This window comes from Scophthalmus maximus, chromosome 3 (genome assembly GCF_022379125.1).
Source record: "Scophthalmus maximus strain ysfricsl-2021 chromosome 3, ASM2237912v1, whole genome shotgun sequence".
Taxonomy (NCBI): domain Eukaryota; kingdom Metazoa; phylum Chordata; class Actinopteri; order Pleuronectiformes; family Scophthalmidae; genus Scophthalmus; species Scophthalmus maximus.
In genome coordinates this window covers 15,274,256-15,286,362 of record NC_061517.1, presented here as the reverse complement: position 1 = coordinate 15,286,362, position 12,107 = coordinate 15,274,256, and the positions used below count along the sequence as shown (strand labels likewise).

The window sequence follows — 12,107 nt, the reverse complement described above, 5'->3', positions numbered from 1 at the left end:
AGAGAGAGAGAGACAGAGAGAGAGAGAGAAGAACAGCTCCCACCACAAAGACAAGGAGCCTGCCGCACGCAAATGGTCCCTCTAGTGAAAAATAAATACTTGGAGAATATCACAAGATGCAAATGAAAGCGGCGTATCAAGTGAAAGGAGTGTTAGGCTGCTCCGAGTGATTTCTGATCTGTGGTTTAATCTGCAGATTATATCTTATTCATGGGTTCTAAATGATCATGCTCTACATGTGGAATCTTTACAATAAAGGTCAAGGTCAAAGTTCAGCAGTTAAACGTTCAACCCCCGTCTCAAAATGTTTCACCGAAAGTCAAGGCAAGACGTGCGCAATAACCCTGTTACGGTCATTATTACATTGTATTATCACAATAAATAGAATTCGGGCTTTTCAGCGAATACAAAACAGTATATTCAACATAAATAGGGCCGACACAACTGCCACGTGCTTCAGAGGAGTTAGATGCGTTAGATCCGTTGAGCTAAATCTGTCGGAGAGATTGTGAGGTGGATAACGGGCCAGTCAGAGATACGCCATCCTCTGTTGAATTTTGTCAGAAATGCACCAAAGATACGACGTGAGAGGTTACCGGAATTCTATCCATCTATCTATCTATCTATCTATCTATCTTATTTTCTCAGTTTTAGGCAACGCAATTATCAAGCATGACGTGCAACAGAAAAGAGGATCCTGCTACCTCGAGTGAAAACAAGTGTGAGACAGAAAACGCTACTAAAAAATTATACTCAAACAGTAAGTCAGAGTATTTCAGGAACTATATTTTGATGTATATGTGTGTAAATGAAGTGATCATATTGTAAAGTAAAAGTTTTATGATCAGAAAGCAGAGTATTATGATATATTGAGGGCTTGCTTCTCATTAAAATGTTGTCATTGATATATATATATATATATATATATATATATATGACCTTTTGACCTCCAACCAAATCAGTTCCGTAGCTTAGTCACGTCCAGTCAATTTCATTTATATATTGCCAAATCCTAACAGACAGTTATTTCAGGGAACTTTTCATATAGAGGAAGTCTGGACCGTACACAACATTCCCCCATGAGCAAGTAGATGGCGACGGTAGCGAACATAACCTCCCTTTTAAGGTAGAAACCTCGAGCAGAACTGGGCACCAGGTGAACGACCATCTGCCTCAACCAGTAAGGTGGAGGTGGAGAAGTATGATCATGATAAAAATGATAATAAAGTGTACAGCAGTGATCATGGGGGCAGATTGTTTGCAATCGCAGATCCAGACTCTGCAGCTCCGGAGGCTGCAGAGAGTAAGGAGAGAGGAGATGGACCAGAAAGCACAAAACTATCTATCTACAGATGGAGAGGGAGGGGAGGAGAGAAGAAGCTCGGTGCATCATGGGAAGTTCCCCCGGCAGTCTTCAGGCCTACAGCTGGACGTTTTGAGCATAACCTCTAATGTGGAGAGGACGTCCGCCCCTGGACCCAAACTGCGTGAAAGGTCCCACGGGAGAGGAGACTGGTAGATGAAGGTTCTGCCTCCTACTCTGCTTTTCTTTTGGAAACTCGAGGAACCACGAGTTGGCCTGAATTGTGGGAGCGCAGTGTTCCAGTGAGCTAACATGATGCGAAGGAGGACTATAAATTCTACTCTGGATTTTACAGTTGGGCAAATGCAGTTTCGGCATGCGCGAAATCTGATCTCTTTTCCTAATTGCATTTTGGATTCACCGAAGGGTCTTTAGAGACTTTTGTGGGCGGCCGGATAATAAAAAAACCCGTTAAGACAATGTGTGTCTGTTTTTACACAATGTTACTGTGGTGGAAAAATGGCAGTGTTTGAAGTGTTTCACGTTTATCATCGAAGTGTCCTTTACCTTGTTGAAGTCATTTATGTGCACTTCCTTCCTGTGTGTTTGTTATTATTGTATTGTGCATCTTGTCAGGACCCAATACCATATCGGCATGGTTTCTAGGTAACACGTAAATCATAATGTCACCTCATTGGGAGTAAATCAGCTTTCAGGTCTTATATCAAGAAAATGCGATATTTAGTGCGAAACTGATTGTAGTGTAGGGTTTAGTTATCAACTGTAGTCTCAGTGATTAATATACAGGACATACTGCATTGAGCCTATTTTTATACATTGTAGCCTAAAACTCTTGTGAAAACTGTTCTGTGGTGTGTGCGTTCGCGTTTCCTGTTTCTGGCACCATTTCTCTGAAGTCTCCATGTAGCTTTGACACGCAAACAATCTGACTCAGCTTCAGAGGGAATTTACAGAAATGTTGAACGTCAGAATGCCTCACTCTGTTGCCGGCTTCAGTGGTATCATCTCCTGGTCATAGCTGTGCTGTAATAGTCTGAGTTTTTGGTTTTTTTTCATGAGTGGAACTAACACTCCTCCGATGTTGGTTGTTGATCCTCTTCTCTTTGGACATGGACTTTGTCTTGGTAAGTTATCCAGTTCAGATGTGCTATTTGGACCTTCTGCGTGTTCTAATGCGAGAATCTTTTCATTTACTTTCTTCAAGTCAATTTTAGGTCATTGTCACTCTCTCGCCGTGACATGAACTGTTGTCAAAGTGTTGCTGTCACTATGAAAAGTCACCAAACACACACAGTGTGTCTCATAAATAGCTGGTTAAGGCTGATTCAGGAGATTGTTTTTCTTTTTTTTTAAAGAAACTTTATCATTTTTATATTCTTGGGTGACCTCAGGACAGTGCTCTCAGAGATGTACAGTATATGTGCAATCTCACTGTCGTGGTGTCAGTTTTGAGGAATTACCATTGTGCCTGGACACATCTGTTGCAAAACGTCAAGGAAGAAGGGTTGATGAACCTTTGAGAGGCTGAAAACAACTCTGTTTGCCATTTTTGTCTGATTTACAAAACAGTTGCTGATTGATTTTCTGTCGATCGACCACTCGATTGACCAATCACTGCAGCTCTTACATGTATATAGCTAACGTGTGTCTATGACCAAAGAATACAGGTATCTTTTGCAAATTAAATTGAAAATAGAGTGCCGACTGGCGGAATTATGTGTGTGGCAAATACTAATACAAAGGTTGTTTATACAAGCATTTGGAATGAAAAAGAAGAAAAGGAAAATTGAAAAGGCAGAGGAAGGATAGAGGGTTGCTTCTGCCATAGAACATACTGTATGTATTATTATTGGACCGCCAGTGAGAGTCTTGGTTATAAACTGGTGTTTTGGGTCCAGGAGACGCGTGGCGGAGAAGCCTCTCCATGGGCCAGCATGGAGCATCACTACTATCGGCCCGCTTTCCCAGAAGACTGTGATCTGTGCTCTGCTGCTGGGGGCTACTGCTGAACAAGCAAAAAAGAAAAAACACAGGCTCCTGCGTCTGTGGGGCTCTTATGGGGTCAATTTTGAATCAATATGTATGTATTTAGGATTCATGAACACATCTTAAGGTTCCACGGAGCAGGTGGTAGCAGATGCAGCTGCGTCTCCCTCCTTCGATCACGTTAAGCTGCACTTGGGAGGGAACGTGGACTCACAAACACCAGAGGTGTCTTTGCAGTTACAGTAGCGGTTGGTCTGGGTCATTCCTCATCCAGATGCATCGGGACTTCAACAGTTCAAGAGTTGTTCACAAGGCTCCACTAGAGCAGCAGCATTACTGTAGATATGAGTGTGATCTGGGAACATGCAGCTGTATGATTGGACAGGAGTTTTTTTTCTATGAACCCTTTCAAATGCATAGTATGTGGTACAGTATTGATCCCAATTGGTCACATTCAGTGTGGTCCCTGAGGACTTCAAGATCTCTGCCACCTAAACTGCAGTTCTCTATACTGCTTGCTTGACAACCAATTATCCTCAAATGGAAGAAAAACAACACACGTACACATATAACTAAAAGGTTTTTTTATAAGATCCGGGAACCTTCTCTGATATGTTTTCAAAATTCAGCCCATTTTATGATAAGACAATGTAAAGTTGCCTTTATGAGCAGTTTCTATTCCAATTTATTAATTGGAAATTCAATATATCTATACAGAAAATGAGAAAGCAAAAATGAAACTTCAGTCATTTCGGTCATGTCTACTGTACCTAAGATGTCCAAACCTCATTTTTTGTTTCAGGTTTTTCCAGTGATACTTGTCGTCCTTTCCAGTGGACAGAGTCTCAATAGCAATACTAATTCATGTTACGTATCCTGCCCCGCCGGTAAGTTATACGAAGGAACTGCATGTATTGGTGATATATTGTACAATTATATTTGATAAATTATCACATTAACTCATCTCCTTTCCCCATGTCTCCAACAGGATATCATAAAATTGCTCAATGTGCCAAACCGGCTAGTGAGTACAAATGTAAAAGATGTGAAATTGGCACATATACGGAATTTAAAAACCATATAGACAAATGCCTTAAGTGTGCCAAATGCAATCGTAAGTATCTTACTTGGGTTGGATCGAAACACATGCTGATTTGACCCAGTTTGTCATTTTCGGCTATTTCGATTAAAATATGATGCAGTTGACATCTGTCACTTTTAATTCCATTTGCATTAGGTCTCGAAAATTATAAGATATTATACCACAATTACAAAAAGAGAATGAACGTATATGGATTTATTTATTTATTTATTTGGTGTTCCATCTGAATATTTTGTGGTTTGTAAGACACTGTGATAGATTAAATTTGTACAGGACATAAACAATGCAAGTCACTATTCACTGGCACAAAGATGTTTGCTAATCTTAAGACACATGTCTTAAGATTAGCAAACATTTTGTACTAGAATTAGGAAAATCTGAGTCGACTGAAGCCATGTGAAAATTAATGAAAAATAATTGCTTTCTCGGCGTGAATGTCCAGCATGAAATCCTGTGGGCAAGGCGTCAGGACTGTGTATTAACGCTGTGGATTGTTTGGATCTGTTTTCACAGATTTCGAGAAAATAATAAAGCCCTGCAACTTTACCAGAAATGTGGAATGTGGATGTGTAGAAGGATACTACTATCAAGGCCTTAGAAGCAGCGAAAGATACTGCCAGCCGTGCAGTAAGTGCAGAATTGTTTGAATGGTATTTACAGCTGCCACGTTGATTCATATTGTGATACGATGTAAATGCTCATCATCACTCTCATGTATTTTTTTCAGAGCCTGATTATAGTTATCCTGACTACAATAACAAGTGCCAGCCCTGCCGAAGGTGGGAGACCTTACAAAATGACAAAATGGCTTATTTTTGCAGTTGAGATCGGGGAGGGTATTATTTTTGGCGCCCTATTATTACAGTATGTTTTTGCCATTTAATAATTGTCTGGGTGTATCACCATAACTATCTCTTCATGTTTAAAATCTTAGTTTCTCAGTTCTATTTACCTTGTTCTCTGTGATGCTTTTGAGATAATTGCTTTCTTTAATGACTTATGTGATCAATGTCAATTTTCTGAGGTAGTAGTAGATTCAATGTGATAAAAAAAAATCTATCTCTGAACAACTGTAATAAACAAGAGGAGTGATTATGGCAACCAGTTTCAATGTTCACAGGGCCATCATGTGACCATTATTCGAAAACTTTAGAAACTGTGAACCGGCCTTTTAGTTTATGGATAAATATCCATTTGTTTCTCCTTTTTTTTTCCAGGGTGGAGTGTCTGAATAACTCAGAATGCCGGAGGGTATGCACAGCAACTACAGTTCCACCTCCAACTTTAAACAGAACATCCAATCCTTTTATGGAATCGTTTTCACAAAACAGTGAGTTTGGAATAGACACTGTACTTTAACAAGTAAAGTGACAGAAAGAAACCTTGTTACTCTACACTCTACATAGCTGTAGACATGTTTCAGTTTAATGGCCTTCCCCTTTCGTGTGGCTTCTTTACATCGCCACAGGCCTTGAATTCCTGTGTGTTGGACTTGACGATGATTGTGGAGTTATGTCAGTATATGTCTTTCGTGTCCACAGCAGTGAACTATTTGCCCTGGCTGGTCCTCTGTGTGGTTGTGATGACATTTTTGGTGCTGTTTGGGCTACTGCTGTTCTTCACCAGGAACAGTTCAGGAAAACCAAACAGGTGTCTCCAAAGGAGCACCAGCAAAGAAGAGGGGCCGCATGCCGAGGACCCCAGATTCAAGGGTAACCAGTGGTGCAACGTTTGCTCATGTACTGTACATCAGTAGAAGTTCTTGTAGTACTTGTACTTAACTTGATTAGTTTTAACTAATGCGACTTACACCTGTAATTCACTAAGTTTTGGAGGCCCATATTGTAATCTTTACTGCGTCACATTTATTTGATGACTTAAGTTACAAGTTACGTCAGAGATTATTATTTTAAACAAAACACAGTTACTCAATACAGTATATTACAGTACTTATTGCATTTATCCTAATGAAAATATAGAACATGTAATACATTGGAGAATATATGATTTATTTTTGTTTTATAGTGAAATTACTGAGATACCTTTTTTTTTTACAAGATGTTACTGGACAATTTAGGTGTCCTTTTACATGCCAGACTGGCATGTAATATTCTTCACGACATTTCAAGATATATGTTTATATGTATATACATATATGTATATATAGAAAAATAACTTTTCACAGAAAATGAATCCTTTTTTTTGTGACTGAACGTGTTCAAGCAGGAAGCTCACCGATCGTATCTGCTTTTTTTTTCTCTTCTTCCCCTGAACAGAACAACACAGTCACCAAGGCAGCAGCCCGACCACACTGGTTTGTATTCAGTTTCATGCACGTTATGCTCTTTTGAGATAGAGATCTAGCTTGAAGTAGCACTTTGGGTTGACAGTCAGGGGGCCTCATGAAAAAAAACAACCCCTGTGAAGTTTAAGAAGAGCAACAGGAGCTGATCACACTTAGCTGTTAAATTGAACCAAAGGTGTGAAGAATTATCATGATCACGTACTGGTGTTGGAAAACATTTTCACTTTCTAACAGTTGGAAGACTCTGCCACAACAAAGGCACTTACCTCCTGGCTCTTGTTTGTCTTTTCAAGACATTTAACATTACCGAGGAAACTCCCATGATGGCTCTCAGTCACTGTCCGGCCACGTCACAACATCCAGCCCAAATCTGTCCTCTGCGGCCAAACGCTGAATACAAAGGTAAGACTCCGTATTTGATTCTCTGGCTCAATATGCTGATTCAATTGGACTCGTCCGGTACATTGGTTTGATGGCCTTTCTCTAACTGAGATATGGATAATGCATGATTGTGTTGCTGCCACTATTGCTACTACAATGTGATATAGTCATGAGATAATAACAGAGATGGAAAGCGTGCATCAGTGGCAGCTCAGAGGTGAATCAAGCAATCAAAAAGGACTCATATTATCAAAGGAACATTTCATCCGATTGAATAAAGAAAATCTCCAAAACTCGAAAAAGCAACATCCAAAAAACAACAACAACAAAAAAGAAATAGATCATTTCAAGGCCCCTTTTTCCAGCAATGTTTATGAAAGTGCATGTATTGAAGTGAGCTGTAACCGCCCCCGCAGTAAAGACTAGTGATTTGAAGGATGGAGGGACAAACTACCTCAAAGAAAAAAAGGAAGTAGGAGGAAGAGTGACAAATTCATATTGGGTAAGATCTCAAAAGGCCTGTTTAGATACATTAGAAAATGTGTGGTGCAGAGATGAATGATGTGACAGTGACATAGGGGAGATTATCAGATAAGTCGTCACCAAAAGCCTTAATTACAAAAACTGGAATCAAAGACATGGCATGGATTCATCAGTGACAAGTTGATTATCGAGTCAAGAAATTTGACAAACACTGGATACAATTGTTAATAATGTTAGTAATAATAATGAATACAGCATTAGACTTCTGGGGGCCAGATCTATAGGTAAAAACAGAGCAGAAGAACAAATCTCTCAGTCCTAATATCGTTTACTAATATTAAACCAAAAAATGTGTGTTTCCTTCTGCACAACAGAAATAGTGTCTTTTTTATATATATATACACACACACATAACAATAATGATAATTTGATCCCTGTGGTCTGATTCTGTATTCATATATATCGTTGGATTTTCTATACATTCAATGGTCTGAACACAAATCTGATCTGATCACTTGCAAATGACAGTATGGACAGTCTGTCCTAAAGATATCGTTTAACAAGAAGCATGATTTGCCTGCAGTCTTAACAGAGCATTACAATTAAAAAAATGAATGAGGTATTTGTTGTGTGGCGATGGGGCAGGACCCAAATGCAGAATGCAACAAAATATTTTAACAAAAGGAAAACAAAACGAGACGTACAGTCTTTCAGGTAACGAAAAGGAAAAACAAACAAAACAAAAATAAATCCACGATGGAATAACACTGGGAACCATAATGACAACGACAACCCTAGACACCAGAAAAAAGGAATAACTAAAGTAACTAGGACACAGAAGACACACTAGGAAGGTACAAATGCATCTTAACAGAGATACACAAGGAATGGAAAAAAAAAAGATAAAAAAAAGAGGAAGTCAAAGTCTAGAAACTAGAGTTCACAGAGTTCGTGGGCGCAGAGTCATGAGAGTTCACATGCAGCACACGTGGACATTTAGGTCAATTGATCGGGTACAATATGAAACAGATAAAACCAGTAGAAAAAAAGATGGGTTAGGTTGGTAAATCATATTATAGAACTGGAATTATGCCTTGAACGAAACAGGCCAGAACTCCAAATCCCACCATCAACATTAGAGCAGCATCTTTTTCTATTTGAAGATCACTCTCCAAATCTCCTGGGCAGGATTCAGGGCCTTGCATAAGGTCACTTCAGCAAAGGGGGAGGTTTGCATGCACGCTGACTTGAGCTCAGCTGATTGTCTGGATAAAAAAGGGGACATCAGTAGGCGTGTGAGGAAAAATAACTAAGGTGTTATTGTGGTTCCTGGTGTAGTTTACTATCTGATGCTGTGGTGCTTTCACGCTCAGAGCAGCAGCCTTTTCATCTTTGCTGGTTCAGCACAGTATTTATCACTGATCAGCCGTGTGGTCCCCAGAGTGGAGGTGGAGACATTGGAAACAGTTAGCTGTCCCTTTTTTTTTCTTCTTTTTCTTTCTTTTTGCATCAGTCAACTGTTTGACATTCAGGGAAATGAGATACGAGCGAATGTCACCGTTTACTGTCCACACGTGTTTGGATATTATCACTGAATGTAAAAGGTTGAAGGGGCCACATATGTATTGCTTAGCCCTGTCCAATTCAGTACAAACACAAAATTATTTTTGAAAAATTACATCTGCCTCACTGGCGCTTTCAATTCAACTGCATTTCCTGTCATTCATGAAGTCATGTTGTTGTGCGTAGTATTTGTGGTGGAGCTGAAACCCCCCCTGTGGTTGTGTTGCTGTTAGCCTTGAGGTGAATGTGTGTTTTCTATTTTCTTTCATGAGTTGGGGATGGTGGTGGTCCAGATTGCTTTTACCGTATACTTCATGTCAGGGATTTTTCTTTGTCAGACCTCCTACAACACCTGCATCCAAGTCACTTAATACTAGGTGACCTTTATCATTACGTTGCTCTTTTGAATACAGGCTGTATGGCTGCTTGGTTTTTTTTTTGTGAGAAAGATTTTCCACCATATATCCAAAAGGCAGTTCATATAGTTTTTTTTTTACATCTGCGAGTCAGTGTTCATAGCCTTGTTTACTAAAAATCAGATGAGGCAGGTATCCTTCTATATCTTCCAAATGTCAACCAACCCCACGGAAGGGCCAGAAACAATAATGTGTTGAGAAAATCCCTAAACAGCTTGGCACTGTAGTCTGGCTCAAATGCCTCCGCACAGTTTCTGGATCTTGATGACCTTTTGTTTATCTTGAAAAAAAAAGAAAGAACGTAGCATTGTGCAGGATGGGGCTGTGCATTAAATCAAAACTAAGAGGTCAATTTTTATCTTAATGTGGTAATGCAGTAGCACATTGGACAGACAGCATACATGCAGCTGACCTTATCCCAGGGCTGAGTTTTTGTTTTCACAGGGTCAGTGCCCTCTGTTTGTCTGTGATTCTTCCCCTCCAGCTGCCAGACAAGATGGGCCATCAGAGTCGGCCGTCGTCCTGTATGCGATTATAAAGGAGGTGCCCTTGCGGAGGTGGAAGGAGTTCCTGCGTCTGCTCGCGTTGTCCGATCAGCAGCTGGAGCGGGTGGAGCTGGAGGCGGGTTTGGACTCCATGGAGAGGCAGTATCAGATGCTGAGGCTGTGGAGCCAGCGCTCCTCTGCGAGCCTGGATGACGTCTTCTCGGCCTTGCACTGCATGGATTTGTCCGGCTGTGCCCAGCTGCTGCAGGAAAGCCTGGAGAGGCTGCAGAGGAGGCCTGAGCCAAAGTAAGGTCTCGCAGTCGGGCAGCTGTTACACAAACTGGGGTTTCTTCAGAGGAGCGATTTGGGAAAACCCAGTGCGCACAGGGAGACATTTCATGCCATTACACAATACAAGACATCAGGGCTTCGGCCCCGAACACCAGTGCATAAGACTAGAGACTTCAAGTTCATGGAAAGGACATTACTAACTGCAGCTACTACATGGTGCACCCACATACGACTGCAAGGATGTTATAAATGTTCCACACTTAGTAATGCAAGATGAACAGTATATTTTAAAAAATGGCATTACAGAGCAATGTGGAGATCCTGATAGGTCAAACTATAACTAGAGAATGTCCTCATTTCTCATTTTTCTTGATACATGTCATCAGATGCACCACAGATAAGTGTTTAATAGTTTTTTCCTTCATAGAATAAAGCTCAACCATTTGTGGTGAGATTTATTTTACATCCAGATTCACACCTCAAAAGCAGAATGTTGCCTGTTCATATTCAGGCAGCACTTTAGTAATGTACAGTAGATGGAGAGAAAACGCTTCAAACAAATAAAAATTCCCCCTCCACGATTTACGCTGTCAAAACTACTAAAAGTGTCAAACACCACTTAACCTTCAGCTTCTAGTGTGGTGTCTCTTGAAAGTCATCAGTGGAGGGCTATGGTTTGCGCGATCACTGTTAAAGTGTGAATCTGAATAGCTCTTATTGTGTATGTGCAACGGTGTGGTGGTACTGAATTCTACATGACACGTGACAAGATTATTTTACCTCCAGGAATCTTTATTTTTTTTCAGCTTGTAACCAGTCGTGGTTTCAGTACCAGAGTATTTAAAATGTGTGAACTTTTCAGTGTACCTCGGTGATACTTGGTCGGCGCTGCGTGAAGATCACATTGTCACTTCGTCTCACACCACCTTCATCCTGTCAGACATGAAAGTGTGGTGCAACAGATCAGGCACTGACTCTTGACGCAAAAACCCTCGGCAAGGGAAGAAAACTGAAATCCCCACAGATTGTGTGATTTTTAGTTTCCTGCAGATAAATGGTGACATGGTGCAGAAGGCTGGGTTTTTCCTCGACGCACATATTCCATTGAATCTGATGGTTCCCTTTGGGGGGGGGTTTGGGGTTAGTGTATCTCACTTTGAGAGTTTTTGTGTGTCAGCTCAATGGTAATTTCCACTGTTTGAGTTTATTATTGTTTTAATATCAATCTGTGTTGTTTTTTTTGGCTTTGGGCTTATGTGTGTATATATATATAAATATATTATAGGGTTACAGGTTATAAATATATTTTTTTATTTTCTGAAACTTCTTATGGGTGCTTTTATTATGATATATGTATTTTGCTACAACTCCTCAGTGGAGTTGCCAAGAGAACAAAATGTATATTATGTCATGGTACTGTGAGAGCCAAGTGTCTTGAATAAAAGGAACGGCCACCAGAGGGCAGTGTTGGCTGAGTGTTTGAACGGCAGCAGCTGCAGTTCTGAGCACAGAACCCCAAAGGAACAGAAAGAAAGGGATAAAGAAAGTAAGAAAGGGGGAGAGTATATGGGCAGGGTAATGGTCTTTGAATCTGGAGTAGGATTAGACCAGTCTCATGAATTGCAAATTCAGCCTCAATACAAAGAACAGCTGTCCAACATTGTCCATATCCCCCCCAAAAAAACATCAGCATAACAATATAGTTAACGGACATCTGCAATTCGGACAGAACGTGTAAAAAAATACATGTTTTTATACACTAATTTTTTAT

The 12,107-nt window shown here is 40.3% G+C and overlaps 1 protein-coding gene across 3 annotated transcripts; it reads left to right on the top strand.

Moving 5' to 3' along the window:
* The first annotated feature begins 63 nt into the window (after positions 1 to 63).
* si:ch211-112c15.8 (tumor necrosis factor receptor superfamily member 1A) lies at positions 64 to 11,789 on the top strand. 3 transcript variants are annotated; one of them, XM_035646430.2, is made up of 10 exons: positions 64 to 2,448; positions 4,113 to 4,197; positions 4,299 to 4,334; positions 4,926 to 5,039; positions 5,140 to 5,191; positions 5,630 to 5,742; positions 5,954 to 6,124; positions 6,689 to 6,726; positions 7,011 to 7,119; positions 10,045 to 11,789. In XM_035646430.2, the coding sequence occupies exons 1-10, from the start codon at positions 2,434 to 2,436 to the stop codon at positions 10,353 to 10,355; spliced, it is 1,044 nt and encodes a 347-aa protein (XP_035502323.2). In that variant the 5' UTR covers positions 64 to 2,433; the 3' UTR covers positions 10,356 to 11,789. The 3 variants fall into 3 exon arrangements, with proteins under 3 accessions (XP_035502323.2, XP_035502322.2, XP_035502321.2); XM_035646429.2 differs by having other exon boundaries at positions 4,299 to 4,424; positions 5,957 to 6,124; XM_035646428.2 differs by having other exon boundaries at positions 4,299 to 4,424.
* Positions 11,790 to 12,107: the final 318 nt, after the last annotated feature.

Bases quoted from the DNA above. Each gene is read 5' to 3' on its own strand.
- si:ch211-112c15.8 (XM_035646428.2), top strand. The intron at 5,192-5,629 runs GTGGGAGACCTT...TTTTTTTTCCAG, and splicing joins AAGTGCCAGCCCTGCCGAAG to GGTGGAGTGTCTGAATAACT. The intron at 6,125-6,688 runs GTAACCAGTGGT...TCCCCTGAACAG, and splicing joins CGAGGACCCCAGATTCAAGG to AACAACACAGTCACCAAGGC.